Raw genomic sequence first — 18,032 nt, 5'->3', positions numbered from 1 at the left:
AACATATCCACGGTTATTGTTTATATTTTTTCCGGTGTATCATCGTTAAGAAGGCAGTAACCCTTCTTCCTTCTCTTGTGCCCAGTACAGAGGAAATAACACTCCTTCCCTATCCTGTGCCTCAGTACGATGGTGGGAAAAGTTTGCATGCAATGAATATTTTTCGGTTAGTGTGTAAGTTAACTTGGAGAGAAACGTTCGAGGGACTTCAAGCGTATATTTGTACACTCATATAAGTTCAACTTTATAACAATACCCACTTCATCTTCTCATAAGCATACAAAAACAGATTGAAATGTCAATATTTATTTAAGAAAAGATTTAAAGAAATATTTCAGGGTCTTGTTAAGTATTTTAATTATTTAAATGAGTGCTAAATTCAATAAAAAACGATCTCGTTTCTAAGCCTGCACTGAATGTCGTCCTCTTCTCTTTACTCTCATTAAATAAAAGCCTGTTCTCTTTGTCCCATCTAGAGAGCACCATTTAATTTTTAAAAGGTTTCATTTGTTTCAAAATTACCTATTATTATAGCTAAATAAATTCAGTGAAAAAATTGCGGCTAAACAAAATTAGATGCCCCTCAGCCGAGGGCGAAGGCATTGACGGAGTTCTGGGCATCGGCTTGGGGCACACAGCGCCTGAAGATGTTGAAGGCCTGGGGATTAAATGTACACGTTTAATCACAAAAGTAAACAGTGACAATGAATGCTACTTTCATTGTCATGTAGTTAAACAGTGCCACTCCAGTTCCGCTTTCACGACTATATATGTTCACCTATGTTGCGGCTGAACCATACAAGATCGTTACTACTCTGTGCTCTACGTTCTAACTGGAAATTGGAAATAATGGGAGGTTGTTCGTAGTTCGCACTGTCAGGTACGCGCAAAAGTTTTCAGAGCACGATTAAACACCACTACCCTAACATTTAACTGGCAGCTATTTCATCAGCTTTTTCTTTAATGTTAAGTTCAAGAGTGTCTAGCTCCTGTTGCTTTGTTTTCAGAGATCGCCTCATGTCGTTGAACTTTACGATGATTTTCGAAACGCCCTCTCTCCATTGCTTCTGCATATTCGTCTGCTGCTTGCTCAAGCGGCTTGATGCCCTCCACCGTGCATCTTTTCTTCTTCAGTTCATCTAGCTCATCCAAAAGAGCCTTCCTCTTCTGGGTTTTCAGGGCCTTCGCATTCTGCTCTTTCTCTTCTGCTTAATTAATTATTGGAGGCTGTTTTGGCTCTGCCAGCTGCAAGCAGCATCTTCTTGGCGATGGTCATCTTGTGCAGGCCACCAACATGTGCAACATGATCAACCACAGCATGCAGGGCAACCACCGATCGCTCTTTCATGTTGTGCGTCATGATTTCCTTGTTGAATGAAAACCCTCTTTCAACCGTGGCTTGGCCATGAGACAGGAGCATGAGCATCTGCACTACATTCCAGAGCTTCTTGTTGGTGCTCTTTGACAGAATGGCATGCCAAAAAGTGTTCAGTCGATCAGAAGTTGAAAATGCTTGAAACTGTGCGTTCAATTCACTGCAATGTTGTGATTCATCTCTAAAGTTGCACATCTCATCCACAACACCATTCACATCTGTGTTGGGGATTCTCTTGGCAACAACAAGCAAAGTCAGACAGTTCTTCAACTGTGTCTTGTTGGCTTCGTTACAGCCCTTCTTGATGAAGACTTCTGGCACCAGCCATCTCAGGTTCCTCCCAAGGACATACCTTGGTAGGGGATCTTCAGCACAAACAGGGGATCTTCAGCACACTCCTGCAATGTCTTGAAAGATCAATTTTCTTTGGATATGGGACCTTTCCTCCCTTGACTGCATTTGATAGGAAACAATTAAAAATGCCTGGTAAAATAATCGCAGCGTATGTAAAATAGATGAGAACTACAAAATACTTAACAAAATTAAGGGCAGATATTATTTGCACCCGAGGTTGTAGCGTGTGACACTACAACCCGTGGCGATTAGGGTTAACACAAGCAGCACAGAAAAATAATTCCTTTTTATTTATTTGCAAATTCCAGGACTTGAAATGAAATTCCAGGACTTTCCAGATTTTCCATGACTGGTACGCACCCTGTTGAAAGTAGAGCAACTCTGTCAATCATGGTTAACGAAAAGAACCTCATGCATTTTATTAATAGTTAAAAACATTTCAGTTGGTCAATTCTTTTCAACAATTGTGTTGCATTCTCAAAAAGCTGCATCAAAGTAGCGAGAACGATTTGATAAAAACGAAAGCCGCAACGCTTCTTATTTCAAATTGGCAGTGATTTACAGTCAGAAAAAAGTGAGGTTTTAAGAGGACGCGCAAAAATATAGCTCATTACAACATAAATTTTTTTCATAAAAGAATATAACATAAAAGTTGGTCAATAATTAACAAGTTTTCTCGCAACTTTGCGTAATCACTCAATGGAACACAGATGAGAAAGTAAACAAAGCGAGCTGATCATTAAAATGATGGATATAGAAATAAATTTCATTGACTTGTCCACCAACTTTGAAGGTCCCAATATTAGCAATTTACGTGTTCTGGAGACACCTCGGGGTGCAGGGGTCACAATTTCTCCTTTGGTGATCTCAAATCCGAAGATGACGCGACTTCACCTGAGGTAAATGTACTAAAAATGAGGAGAATGTGCTTATAAGTTAGCAGTGCGCGTATTTAACAAGTGACACCCAGAAAAAGCATGCATGCAGGGGTCCAAAGCGAAAGTTTTTTGGGCGCTCTGCAGCCCGACGCCCGTTACGCTATTCTAACCAAAATTTTGATACGCACGCAGTTTTAACACTCATTAATCCCGTACACCCCGAGTTTTGTAACATAAAATGTATATTGTAATGTGAAAAGGAATATGCAACCCAGAATGTCGCATGTTAGAATGCATATTGTAATGTAGAATCGAGCCACGAGGCAGCTCATGAATAATAAATATAACGCGGCCACAACTCACTGACACCGTACAATTTAGAATCATCATGTCGAGGTACAAGTGCAGCTGAACACACTCAGTGTGATCATTTGCGATCTAAATTCATCAGTCACATTGTCAGCTTTGACGTCTTTGCAAATACGGAGCATCTGATTTAGAGCTTCGCCACTTCACACTAACCCAACGCTGAGCAAGGACTCCTATTATTCATACACGTGCGATGAAAAAAAATGTTGTTATAAAATAAATTGAGGTTCTTCTACCAAACAACTTTCCATGGAAAACTAGAAAATTTAAACAAAATTTTATCATACTCGCTTCTATTTTCACTTTATTTTATATACTTTTATTTTTTCATAAGAGCTAAAATTTTCCCAAAGAACAGTTAAATCTATATATCAACATTTCATTGTGGAGCTAGAGATGCCATGCACCTAGCTGTAGTGATGGACTGCGACAGACATCTGTAAACACGTGATCAACAAATAGAAGCACCTGTTTCAATAATATCATACAGCTTATAAAGCTTATAAAGGCAGACCATGTATCGTACCAAAGTCACAGGTCGTCTAACAGCCTTTCGTTCACGACGCGTATTGCCATAGCCTCTTGCCGCTCAAGCCTTCACGACTACCACCATGATGAAATCTGTCGGTCTTGTTCTTCTTCTCATCGCAACCTTTGCCTACTCCGGTGTTGATGGGTATGTGAACTTAGCAATTGAATTCCGACATTGTGGACACTCCTACTGTTCACCTTTATCCTAAATTATTAGGTCATATTGCTTTGTGCCAATTTTGTACAGCCACTTCCTATCAGTGTTAAAAAAGTTGCGAAAAGGTGCATTTAAAGCTAAGGATATTACTTGTTTTCCTGACTAAATCGGGAAATGTTCATCTTTTGGTGTTACTCACCTGGTATACTTATTCCTATTCATTTCTCTATCCCAGTGCAAATGCGTGTGCAACGGCCTTCAACAACAAATTTATGAACGCAGCTCTGTCTTCTGCCTTCCAAGCATGCAGGTCGGATCCAGCGGGACTTGCCGCTATTACTGCCACCCAAGGTACTATATTGCAAGATTTATTACATCAATTGATTGATCTGAAATATTATACCATTGCGCTACTCTAAGGGTAATTCACCCAGTTGATATTATTTTTGTTTCCAAGTCTCAGTTCTAGACTTTTTCTTTTTAATTATTGGTGTTATTTAGAGACGTATCTTGAAATAGTGAGTGGAACCATCGAAAATTCATGAGAGATTTAGAAAAATAATTAGGAATTTGCGTTTCCTCAGGTATTCCTGTGTGCGCGGGCTACATGGGAGATGATGTCGGCGATATCAAGTGCCAAGTTGCCTCAGCTCCTTACATGAAATGTGTAGCGGGAAAACTTGGTTACGTAAGTCAGGAAATATCGTTACGGTGCCTTTTCATCATCTGTCATGAACTCCACTTTGAATATTAGCTGACACTATTTGTGGGGTTGAACGTGACAGCAAATCATGTGAATAACGAAAAATTATAGTGCACCATCAGAGCTATCTCTTTCAAACAATTTCATAAGGTAATAAATTATATAACGAAGTTGCAACCCTTGTAAATGTGAATACATCACTCAGTCATTCATTTCTAGTTGAACGCTGATGGCTCCATCAACACCACGAAGATCTTAGCCCAGTACAAGACTTGGGCCACCAGCGACCCCAAGTGCAACGTTGCTCAGTACGACTTCGCTGTGAATAAATGTGGCACAACCATCAACAACTACGCTGTAAGTTTTTCTTGCATTAAGGGTGCCCACACAGTGAAAGCAGGTTTCCAGCGTGCAGGTTACCTGCTCAGGCTGGCGTCTGAAACCACAGAATACAGAAGCCTATTCGTACAGGTTTTCACTGTGAACACTTACATTATTATCCTATGTTCATTCTTGTGGCAGGTTGGAGCAGGTTGCCCGCGCGGGCAAACCTGCTTCCACTGTGTGCGTACCCCTAAGGGTACCCACACAGTGAAAGTAGGTTGCCAGCGTGCTGGTTACCTGCTTAGGCTGGCGCCTGAAATTGAAATAAATGGGCCTGGCGCTGGCCTATTCGTACAGGTTTTCACTGTAAACACTTACATTATTATCCTATGTTCATTTCTTGTGGCAGGTTAAGGAGCAGCTTGCCCGCACGGGCAAACCTGCTTTCACTGTGTGGGTATTAGCGAGACACGCTCAAAGTTATTCCATAGCAGGGCAATAAGTTGAGATTATTTTACACTAAATTGATGTCAAATGTTAACTTAAGAGCAGAGTGATAATTTGAGTTACGAGTATGTGGAAACTTATGCAATTCATTCTCAGTTTATGTGGAAATGCGTGTCGAAATTTCAGACTATTCAGGAAGTTTCTTTGATCTGGTAATACCCTTTTCTAATGCCAATAAAACATATGATTACCTGTGAAACTGTAAAGCATACCATTCTACCTCTCTCTAATTTCTTTGGATAATGTTGCGTAAAGTTATCACTTCAATTCTAAGCATTCTTCCACTTTTATACACTACAACTGAAGCATCACTTCAATCTGAACTTTTTTGTTGATATAATTAACTGCTACAAACAGTTCATGGCGAAGGCCGCGTGCATCGCCAAGGCGACGGAACAGTACACTGGGTGACCTGCGCAATCTGGCCCTCATACTTTCATCTGATTGGCGGCTTTGAAGTGTTCACAACAGCTGCACAATAATAATTAGTAAAACACCAGCATTTTCATAGTGTAGGCGATCGCCTCTGCTAGCAGAGGCTGGACATAGGCTATGCATGTCCTGTGTGTAGTAGTCCTTGAATAAATTATATACATACATGAATGTTCTTTTGATTGACCTTTTTGTTGTGGATAAAATGTTGGGTTGTCTGTTACTCAAATCTCTCCGTGTTTTGCGGAGAGATTCGAATCATTGTGGAGAGATTCAAATCATTGCGTAGTTAAAAAAATTATTAAGTAAAATACACACGAGGAAAGTAAACACAAAAGACCAAAGAAACCATGCAATAGAGAAAGGCAGAGATGCGATGCATTAGTTTCGAGACACATCGCTGTCAGTAACTTGAAGTAAGTTTTACGGACATGCATTTGGGGACAGAGAAATGTTAAAGAGAGTCGAATGACTCTCTCCATAAGTCGAATACCATTTGTTTCTATAAGAAAACATGAAGCACACAGCATTAATTCTCAATTAGAGCAATTTTTGAGTCGATAAATGGAATAATGTTGATCAAGATGATCATTACTGGGAAATGCTCAAATGAAATTAGCAAAAATGCAATCAAACTAAGCGAAACTAACTTGTTGAAATAATTTCAACAAGTTTGCAGTGAAACAGGAATATTTCTGTGATTTGATAAACATCGAGAGTCATCGTTACATTTCAGACTGAATAATATTCCCTAACATTCTTCAATCGTTTGCTAGTACTTGTTACATAGCTTTGAATCGACCAGATTTATGTTTAAGGCGATCGATAGCTCTTGGAATCATTTGTCCCACACTCCTGGATAAAAAAATGGCTCCGAAATATGAATAGCGGTAGTGAAAAGTCCGTTCAACCGGCTCCAAGCTAAATGTATTCAAAACTGACTATTTGGTTTGCAACTGCTCCGCGCCAGCATCAGCTTCAAGCCAACCTTGTTCACGTGGACAATGAGTTTGTCATGCCCGCGTCTTCGGTTTGCTACCTCGACATTGTGCTTGACTCTGAACTTTCCATGAAAAATCGCATTGACAAAGTCACCTCCGCTTGTTTTGGCGCTTTGTGACGAATACGCAGCGTCAGCCGCTGTCTCTCGAGGCTGCACACTCAATGGACTTCTAACATGGTGATGCCACACTCTATGGACTTCCGACCACTAATTAAACTGCAATCCATAATGAACGCTGCTGCGTGACTCGTGTGCAATAAGCAAAAATTCGACAACGTGACGCCAATATTGTTCGATCTTCACTGACTGCGCATGCAGCAGCGCACGCAGTTCAAGGTCACTGTTCTGACGTTCCGATGCCTTCAAGGCCTGGCGCCTCCTTATCTCACGGAATGTCTGGGGCGCGTATCGCATCTGACTTCTAGAAAACAGTTGCGTTCGTCAGCAGCAGACGAATTTGTGCCATCTCTACGTCTATCTACCGTCGGCGACAGAGTTCCCGGTCGCCGGCGTTGGACCAGGAACTGTCTGCCGGCTTACGTAACATCGGCTCCTTTGTTGCAGTGTTTCGTTGACGCCTGAAGACGGAACTATTTTGTAGAGCCTATGAATCATGTGCACAGTCATTTTTATCAGTTTTAATATAATGTTGTCCCTATTTCTTTTTTGCAAGTTATTGAACTCATTTGTAACGTGCCCTCGAAGTTCGTTCGAACCAAACTACACGAAACTGCTACCTTTAATTATAATAATGGGCTAAGTAGTGCCGTCTCAGGGTACGCCGGGAATTTACATCTCGTGTGGTTTCCCGGCTGCTTAAATAATGTTTTTTACCAGCAAAAATTCTTTACATTATCTTAATCATTTTGCAAAAACAGGAATGGCTTCTTTAATGTAACGCAGGAACGACAATTACATAGAAAGATTTCATTTGTAAGACTTATCTCTGCTCTCTGGTAGTCGCTTGCTCGTTGTGTGGGAGGCATGCGCAGGAAGAGGAAATTAATAGGAGCTTATACTCTCTGCCGGATCGGATCAATGTTGAAATTTGAAAAGTGAAAAAATGAAGATGAGTGCGCCCTTGTTGAACAAGTACATTGGTTGAACAATTTGAAAAGTTAAACGATTTGCAACCCGCTAACCGGTTGTATGCAGTATCAATCACACGAGTTTTGGGTCTGGGTGGCATCTACGTACGTTTACATTTTCTGCGGGACGTGGCGTAGAAAACCGAACAATGATAGTAACTTAGTTATATTGCAGTTCTTTCATACTAGTCATATATTATCAATTTAATGAAAGCTAGTAATTCCTGCGTATCATATGGCATATTTGTTAAAAAAATACTTATTTTCCTACACTGTTGTTTGAAGATTTTCATAAGAACAACACTTGAATAAAGTAAAATTTTGTAGAAATATCAATCAGCACAAGTGAACTTTGTTAAATGAAACAATTTAAATCTATTGAGAAGAGGCATACGGTTTCATTTTACAATAATAATCTCAGTTACAGGTAGAACTTGGAACCAAATAGGATAACTTCTTTAGTCCATTGATGAGCAAACATTTCTTCGATTGTTACCGATTCTGATACAATTTCAAAAATGTAAAATCATTTGTGCGGACTGTTTACCGTTTTAACCGTCTGTTATGACAGTGTTAATAAGCTCAGATTAGACCTGCTATCAAAAGTTATCCATTATTAAAAAGTTCCGCCAAATTATATAATACCGTTTCTTCTCTCGATCAAGTGTTAAAATAATTTTATTTGTAGTGGCAATTGGATGTGTTGTGTTTGTAGTGGCAATCGATGAATCGAACCTTTTACTCTGTTGCAATAACTTACATTATTATTCACTACGACCGGTGCATAACATGTTTCAACCCTAATATATCGAGAGGATCAATTTACTCTTATCTTAATGTTATAATGACTGTCGTTAATGATTTACGATCACAATGGAATGGTAGGTATAAGTAACGTCGTTAGACAATGGGTCAATTTCAGCGGGACCTTAGCCGTTCTGGCACTCAGTCAACTCAATTTTCACCATTGTTCGAAAACTCACTTCGATTCAGTGTAATCTAGTGACAAGTTCTCTTCCAAAACTTGCTTGTTAAATTATACCGAAGCCTAATAATTAAGTGCGTCATCGTACTAACAACGTACGTTGCCTTTAAGCTGGCCTGCCCGAGTGACGTACGAACAAAGCTATTAAACAGGTTTTGCACACCTGCGTGTCGACTCAAACCTTGGCCTTCAGTCAGCACGCCAATCTTATATGTATTTACCATTCAAAGTATAAGAATGAACGAGTAGCAAGCCAAAAAATGAATCATTCACATTTTAGAGACGCAAGTCGTACATGGATTAAAATATTACTCTTGTATACTCAATTTGCGGTTACTAAGACATGGGATAAAGAATTTGTTACTAATTCGCAGAAACCGCAGTTTCGCATGACGCTGAGCTTCCAAACGCCCTTGAATTGCGTCGTTCAAAGGCAAGATTTTTTCCACCCGAGTTAAAACGCAATTCTGATCGAGCATCAATTTGGGACTGGGGTTTGGTCTCAACAGATGTTTAGGGGTTCACAAGATGTCAACCATGAATTTAATGCTAGTGCCCTCGTGGTTGACAAAGCTGGGCAACCAAGATTTCTATAATTTTGGAAAATTCATATTCTAAAAAAATTTTAGCAGGAAATTATTTCTTCTGCCAGGTTTTGAGTGAGACAGCTGTAGTAATAAAAAATTTCATGGAACAATTTGTAATATGAAAACAACAATTTGAAAATAACAATTTGTAATGATTTATTGTTTATAACTTATCCATTTTAATGAATAAAGATTATATTATAAATTATTTTTTTAGTAATCAAATATAAATTCCTGACTCGGTACTTGCTGATTCACTCTACCGAGATGCGCTCATCGCACGCTACGTCAAGTCAAATCCTCGAGCAGTTTTTGCGACTACGCAGCCGATTGTTACTTGGAATCTTGAACCAGTTTCGTGTCGGCTTTTTTCGTACTGTAACACGCACGTTTAGAGCTCTCTGCAAGTTTCAAATCAATCATGACCATCAGATCAAACTGATCCATAACATTCAGCCTAATTTATCGTACTCAGTTCTCAATTTTATATTATTTAGCTTAAAGAAAAAATAGATCTGTTATGTCCCAGTCTCGTAAATCAGGCCTGACTGTCAAGAGGTTTGTCGCATCATTTATTTTGCTTCTTGCCAAGAAAGCAGTTAGTCGTTCACAGGTAGTCGTGGTGTGAGCGTCGCGTCTGACAGTGACTCTCATATGTTGTGTCTCGTATCAACTAGTGAGGACTGTACAACTTTAAAGTCGAACGCTTGACGGGAAAGTTACAGAATAATCCTTGACCTGAAAAAATTTGAGTGAGGTAATCATTGCAAGAATTTGTCTTCCATAACTGCCGAGCACAAACAAACGTGCTTGAGTGTTTACTGGTTCAGGCAGGAATCCACAACGCTTGCTTGGCTTAAATTTTTTTTTAACAATCATGCTGAGTCTCGCACCAAACCTACTTGAATGAATCATCGTGAATTGAAGATTTATGTGATTAAAACATTAATTTCGAATTCCTAACCATACCTAACCTTCATTATTATGAAGTAACATCGAAAAGCTTCGTGTTAAGTTTGACTACCTACCGGCGCAGTCCTAATATACCAAGTCGGCAGTAAGACCAGCAACTAGGCCGGTTGATGCCAATGTTTTACAATAAATATTTTTAGTAAAATAAAATTATAAACACAAATCAAACATTCAGAAAATTGAACAACTTTTGGTCATTTCAAAAAATTATCCAATAATAGATTTCTATTTTCATCTAGCCTGAAATTCTAAAAGTTTTCTAGCCATAGGGTACGAAAGTCTACCTAATCATATTTGGCATCAGTCGAACGAGGTTTTTATTAATAATNATTTACAAATATAAAGTCGTGATGCTGATGCTCGTTGTGATAAACTGATTATTTTTTTCCCACTATTACAGTTTCGTGTCAGCTTTTATCGCACTGCAACACGCACGTTTAGAGCTCTCTGCAAGTTTGAAATCTAAAAATAAAATTATAAGTATTAAAGTAAAATAAAAACTACTCAGCCGAGTACGAATCACTACACAAGCTTTCAAGTCTGTTATCAGTTTCCTCGGGACGACAAAAGTACCGGATATTATTTATCCCATTCACTAATTAAATAAATGATAGCGTATTTATTTTACTCAAATTTCGGCTGACTTCTTGTGTGGGTCAAGGAATAAAATTGTGATAGTGCATTTTTTAATCGTGGTTTCGGCTAACTTCTTGTGTGGGTAAAAGAATTAAATGGATTACCTACATTGATAATAACACACTTTATAGAGGGCAAATGTTCTATTTATTTGTCAGATTCTTATCGATATTACCGAGCAATCTAGATAACAATACTTCATCAGACGATAGGCGCCGGTCTCGGTCATGGTAACTAAAATGTGAACGTAAAAAGCTGCGCACTTGATTCGAATAATTCCAAGGCAATCGTTTACTTCTAAACAAAATTTTCAAACAGAAACTTGCAATTAGTTTACTTTATACGTGAATCTGAAGGAACACGTGTCAGATAAATCATAGATTTTTATTCAGTATACTTTTAATACATCTCATTCTGTTTTTAATAATCTCGAGAGCTTAGGTAGAAGTTTCAGGTTTAATTTTAGGTCCCCAAAGCTCTTGAACAATTATCGAAATTATTTTTGAGCTCAAAAATTTTCGGTCAGATAGGTTATAATTAATTTAGCTCTGAAATCTTTCTTTCTTTCTGCGTAATATTTTTCTTCTTGTAACATCATCAGTCATCGTATGCCCAAATCGTCTATGCAATATTTACCGAAATATTCTGTATTTCCTGATTACCGATCGAAAAAGTTTCATTCGTTCATAATTGTTACGTAACCAAATGCAAGAACCATGATAGTTTATTGGCTAGGACCAGGACTGGTTACTAGGGAGGAACATCTCTGGAATGAACTTCTCAACTGACCTTGAACTTAAACCGTCTGCTGCTCTAGGGCTGACTGTTGCATATTTCAAACCGTGCTCTTGTCCCAGATCTATACTGCCTCTGATGAAAAATTCATCATATCCTACAGGAAGTTTGGAATTTTAAGAAGACAAATATTTCAAGATACGCTTGCATTCTCATGTCCTTCAGGAAGTTTGGAATTTTAAGAAGACAAATATTTCAAGAGATGATTGAATTCATGAATTCTAATCTTCTTTACATTATAAACATTGAGTTATACAATTCAATGCTGAATTCAATGAACTTCCATAATAATTACCGTAATTCGAATACGCTTAAATGATACAAATTAACCAACAAATAACAAACATGTTGTACATGAATTCTTGCAGAATAAATTTTGATGCAATTTCTCAAAGTTTTGAACGGGACTTTGTTTAAATATAATACAGGTTACAATAAGCATCAGCCGTAATGATCTATTGAAAGCTAATAACTAGTCCATGCATGTCTGCTCTCATACAGATATGATCTGCCAAATGAAATGGACCGAAAGTAATCTGATAAAACTTTGTAACGTTAGTAAATATTACTAACTTTAAAACACAGCAGACTAAACTGAATTGCATTGCATTGATTGTATTGTTTGTTTACGGACTGTGTGCTGTGACGAAATGTGTTATCGGGAGCTCTTGAAAATTTATAATTGATCAAATAGCCAACTTTCTTATGTATGCTTCCAAGCTGCTCTCTAAAATATGCATCATTCTAAAATATGCGATTATCCTTCAATTAAATATTCTTTATATACGCATGTATTGTGAGAATTTTCATAATATTATGCAATGTATGCGGGAAATATAGTTCATGAGAAATTTTGCATGGTGCGTGACTGCGTGCTCCAGTGCTCCATGGCACAAGTGCACGCTGACTGTCCGGATTTCTCAGAAAATTTCAAAGAAAACGAAATATTTTCCTCAATTAGAAGAGGAACTTTTCTTATCAAGGCACCGCAACCTCGCTGTACTAACATGTAATGCTGAACACAAACGTACTTCAATTCCAGAATCATACCGCAGTTTAACTTCAGAAATACAAGTGAACCTGCCGCCAAAGAAATAAACGTGGAAGCCAACAAATAAATAAATAAACCATTCATTTGTGCTGTTTGGAGCAAACTCGCATTGAATCTGTTCACTTATAATAACCTCATCCTCTACTCCAGGTCCAGGAAAGTCTACGTCTAAACTTGCCCTCCAAGAATATTCACGTGTAAAAATAACTGCTTCCGAAAAAAACGAGTATTTAATTCTGCCAATTAGATATTCAAATTCGCATACATAATAAATAATAAAGTGCAAGCAAGTCCTCATTTTTCAAAAAAGCAAGTCCTCAATTATCAAAAAAGCAAGTCCTCCATTTTCAAAAAAAAAAAATACCTCGGAAAATACACGTCGAAGATGACAGCGCTCACAGGCTCGCCGCCCCGTTGGGCGCTCAACTCTCAGCTGCTGTTGGCCATCAGGACGCATGACGTTGGCCGAGCATCTCAGTTGCTGCGCGCTGGGGTCGACGTCGACACGAGATTTGCGATCAATGCGAATAAACTACCAGCGCTTTGTTTGTCTGTGGAGAACAACGACCTGGCTATGGGTGAGTTTGCAGGGCACAACCGCCCTCCATGCCGCCGCTGCACAAGGCTCTCTTATAGTGAATATAATTAATTTATTAAGTTCCGTATTTATTCATTTATTACATTGAAATATTTGGCGCCCTAACATCAACGCCGAGACAGCGCAAGGCTCTCTCGGTGAATGCAATAACTTGTATTTAGTAATGTATTTATATTTTCATTACTTCTATATAACTTTTCAATATACACGACTGTATTTATCATTTGTACTTCGGCCTTGCCGAAGTTTGTTTGTATATATTATTTGTATTCATCATTTGTATTCATAAAACTGTACCTCGGACATGCTCAAAACTACTAAAGCCTACATCTCTTATTTACTGTGCTGCTGAGTATTTGCGAAAGTATTTATTTGAATTCTTTACAAATTTCAAAGTTTATCGTTGTTTTTTTTCCACGCCCTATACACTATAGTTTAGGAAGAGTTGTGGATTTTTTTAGGGACTCGAATTAAAAAGCTTTTCCATTATTTGCGCAATTTTTCGGCTATAAAATGGAGTACAATATTCGCATCATTTTCCAAAACGCAATATCTATAAAATCCGGGATTACTAAGTGGAATAAAGTAGTACCAATGCATCAGTGTCGTGCTGATTTAGCAAGATCTTGTCAATAGGTTTCACTTCTAAACTAATAGTGAATGAATTCTCCAAACATATATGGCATTATGCTTCCAATCCTCAATATAAACTTTAATTTCAGATCTTGTGGAGAAACTTTTATCGTACGGAGCTGACATCAACGTCCAGGATAAGAACGGAGTATCGGCCCTTCACTTGGCGTGCTCCGGGGGACACTCAGAAATTTGTCGGACCCTAATGGCTGCCGGAGCTCACGCCGCCATCTTGGACTCGGTGAACAACACTCCTCTGCACTACGCAACATCGACCTGCGGCGTAGATTTGGAAACTGTAACTCTTCTCATTAGGAAGTGTCCTCAAGCCCTTTGCGTTACAAATAAATCAGGCGAAACACCACTCATTATAGCCATCAGAAGTGGTAGGCAAGATGTCGAAGAACTACTGGAAGAGATCTTGAAAGATGCCATGCAAATGATGCCTCAAATTTGCCATGATATGATACTTTGTCACAGAACTGAAAGAGGTCACACGCCGCTTCATTTGGCGGTTCTTGAGAAGTTGACGTCGTGCATCCGAATACTCTTAGCCGCAGGAGCTGAGGTGAACTCCAGAGACCACTTGGGCCATACGCCATTGGCTTCGGCTTCCCGAGATGGTAACGTTGAAGCCGTGGCTCTACTTTTGTCGGCCGGAGCAAGCACAAGGACACTCGTAACACAGAATTTAATTGATGATGATGTCAAAGACCCGCTAATTGCCCAAATGCTCGTGGATGCCTCCAAAGAACCGTTAAAATTGTCGGCGGCCTGCAGGAAAACTTTATGCCGAACATTCGGGTTGTCGGATGAGTTAGACTCAACGCTCCCATCTCAGTGGAAAAAATTTCTTAGGTATGAAACAATTGACTTGTAGAAAATATTGTTAAATTTACCTATGAACTTTCACCGCCATTGGTGTTCCCGAATCCGCTTTGCATTACTGATGTCTCTAAAAGGGGATTTAATCAATCGTTTTTTGGACTTCACCTGGACTTCAATCATCATTTCCACTTTGGCTCTCGCTTGTGGCACCAGGTTTTAATTTTGGTCCTCGTGCTTCAGTCGTTTTTGCCAACATAAATTTTCACGTCTGTTCACCACTCAGGGAATATTTTAACGCATCAATATCCTTATTTAATACAATGTCTAATTTCATATTGTTCATGGACTGGCAAGTCAGCACTAATATCACATAATTAAACTGAAACAGCGAGGCGACATGCTTCTTACACTTGAGATCCGCTGAAGAATCTGTTAAGAGCCAAGATTTTTCCGGTACCCTGCTGAATTGATTAATTTATTTTTGTTGTAATTTTATTTCACGCTTCTTAGCGAATCAAAATTTCAATATTTTTTGCTACGTTGACAGTAAGAAATTTTGCAGGCCAAATAATCATCTACGAAATTATTTCTATTACCGGTAAATTATCTACACGAAATTTGAGAAATAATTTTTCTGATAATACTAGATACGTATGCAAAGGAAAAACTAGCATTTTAAACCTTAACTTTTACAAAATTGCAATTATTATGTCAACATTTAATGATGTTGTTGTTTTGATATGACATTTGTCTTTCCCATGTAAATTTACATTAGCGTAGTGTTTGTTTATAATATTTTGTTGGATAAACGTTCATTAAATAAAGTTTTTCCGCTGTCTCGGATACTTTCTGCACCCACTGTATGTTTATACGTTATCCAATTCAGCAAAAATGTGTTAGGGCGAATTCACACGTCTCCCTGATAAACACCCATCTATAGCAAGCCACAGTATAATTTCATCCTATTCCAGCTTCTAATTTAACTTCCATTGATATTATTTTTAAATGCTGTATACCTTTCCTATCTTGGTCAATGTTTAGACAATAAGTATTTAATCAATCTAATTTTTATTTTCATGCTTTCCGACAATCCCTAACATTATATAGTGATAGAAAAGTGTAATTTTTTATTTTCCTGCATTAGTCACATCCTGCATCCTCAACGAATTGCTTCTACCTTCATATATTCATAGATCGCTCAAAGAAAATAAAAATAATATATGTAACAAAATAGCATGAAACTACGGATCATCAATAAATGAATACAACTTCTTTTAATTTTACATTGTGATGTATAGTCTACATATTGTAGCTTACCCTAAAATTATGCACGAAAGTTTTAATGCAAATAAATATGTGTCAATGACCTTGTTGTGAGAAAAATCTGCAGTATTTTATAACTTCAGTTACATTTATTTGTGCTAAACTCAAGTTCGTGCACAGTATATATTTTACTCACGTTAATGCATTGCGCATGAGTTTTTTTTTTTTTAGACGTACTCCTAAATTTGAGGGCTCTTTGCCTGACGGAAATAAAATGACTGAAGCTTACGAAACAATGCGTCGCGGAATTATTCGGTTGAAACGCCTTAAAGAGTGCATTTTGTTCTGAACACAACTTATAATGCATGTGGAGCTGAAATTGATGTTCTAAGTTTTTCCTATTAATAATTTATTGTTGAGGCTTCTTCACAACTGATTCCATCCCTTAATACTGTAATAATTAAGAGGTGTAGTCTGGAGCCAATGTCATTCAGGAGATAGAACGTTTATATGTCCACGACCATACACTACCTTGGAATTCATTCTTCGTTCCACTGCGTTGTTATTCGAAATTTATCCCAGTTCTTCCGATGATTCAGTGAGCTCATTTAGTCTGATGTCTCTTGTATGTTAGTTTCGTGCATCATATAGTTTAAATGCCACGTTAAGTTTTTTTATCTCGTATTATAAAATTCTCTTGTCTCTATGTGCAGAAACTCATCATCAATAAACCTGATAAAAGTCTCGAATAATCATAATACTTTCACAGAAATTTGGGGAAAATTTCATAGTATTCTACAGTAAAATATGAACTGAATTATTCTATTTTTACATACTAGAAACTTTTTTGATTTCCAAAATGATTGTACTTCCTACATAGATGAGGAATAATCTCAAAAAATGGCTATCGCTTGTTTATTATTGATATATCAATGTTACAGCTCCGATTTTTATTACGCATAGTGTTGATGCTGTAACTTGGAAGTGTACGAATTTTAATTAAAATATCCCGAAACTTATGAAAATCTTAGCCACACATTTTTATCTTACCTCAAACCATCATTCTATTTATGCATTACGAATATATTAAAATAAAATAATAATACGGCTTTTATTTCTTTCTCAAGCGGGTCTGTATTTGTGCTTTAATTTATTGTAGTATTTCTCAAATGAGTCTATTAAGTTATTTAGTACACATTGAATATTCCTACGTTTCCATTTATCTCATTCTTTTGTTTCCACTACTGGCCCACTTAGTAATTCGACTATTTTTAGAAAAAAAAAACAATTAGACTTTTTCTTACAATGCTATAAGAAAAAAATGAGAATTTATGGGCAGAATATATCAACGGTTGTTATATACACAATTACCACAGATTCTAAGCCGAAATGGAGCAAAATACATCGCTTATTTTGATAAGATCATCATTATTCGGATTGATGAACTACGTAATTATGGATTCGCTTTCAAGACAGATTTTATACTATAATTTAAATTGTTCATAACTCTTTCGAACCCAGTGCTGTTGGAATATTTCGTGTTTTAGTTTGCAAGCGTAGCAGGTAATGAAAGACGAAGGGAAAAATCAATATAATTATTGAGTAAAATTCATGGGAATACATACAGTAATTAATTAATAAACTACTGAGACAAAGGAGACTAGATTTCCTTCGAAGTTCCATCATAAAATTAATTCCAGTTCAACACAAGAGAGATAAAAAAACTTTAAATTATTCGACTATGAAGGCGAGCGACAACTTCATATCAACAATTACTTCATCATAATTGCAATGTTGTCATAATTCGTAATTAAACTAATAAAATTTCGTGCCAACTGCTCAGTCATCACAAAAGTTCCACATTAAATATTACATTGTCAAGGCAAACGTCCGTTTCAATTCATGAAAAACAACGCATTTTTACATACATCCATCTACAAATCACAAGTACATTATAATAATT

The 18,032-nt window shown here is 37.6% G+C and overlaps 2 protein-coding genes across 2 annotated transcripts; both read left to right on the top strand.

The window, feature by feature from the left end:
• Window positions 1-3,495: 3,495 nt before the first annotated feature.
• Window positions 3,496-5,681, top strand: LOC108669292. The gene is made up of 5 exons (XM_018156599.2): window positions 3,496-3,652; window positions 3,900-4,015; window positions 4,249-4,352; window positions 4,587-4,724; window positions 5,556-5,681. The coding sequence occupies exons 1-5, from the start codon at window positions 3,588-3,590 to the stop codon at window positions 5,607-5,609; spliced, it is 477 nt and encodes a 158-aa protein (XP_018012088.1). The 5' UTR covers window positions 3,496-3,587; the 3' UTR covers window positions 5,610-5,681.
• Window positions 5,682-12,739: 7,058 nt separating this feature from the next.
• On the top strand, window positions 12,740-15,538 carry LOC108669291 (poly [ADP-ribose] polymerase tankyrase-1-like). Its single transcript, XM_047881242.1, is given in 3 exon segments — window positions 12,740-13,327; window positions 13,329-13,379; window positions 14,067-15,538. Coding segments are annotated over 3 exon segments (1,038 nt in total). The 5' UTR covers window positions 12,740-13,132; the 3' UTR covers window positions 14,859-15,538.
• Window positions 15,539-18,032: the final 2,494 nt, after the last annotated feature.

Source organism: Hyalella azteca, unplaced genomic scaffold, assembly GCF_000764305.2.
Source record: "Hyalella azteca isolate HAZT.00-mixed unplaced genomic scaffold, Hazt_2.0.2 contig970, whole genome shotgun sequence".
Taxonomy (NCBI): Eukaryota; Metazoa; Arthropoda; class Malacostraca; order Amphipoda; family Hyalellidae; genus Hyalella; species Hyalella azteca.
The sequence above is the reverse complement of the archived record's forward strand: the minus strand, read 5'-3'. Positions and strand labels throughout refer to the sequence as shown.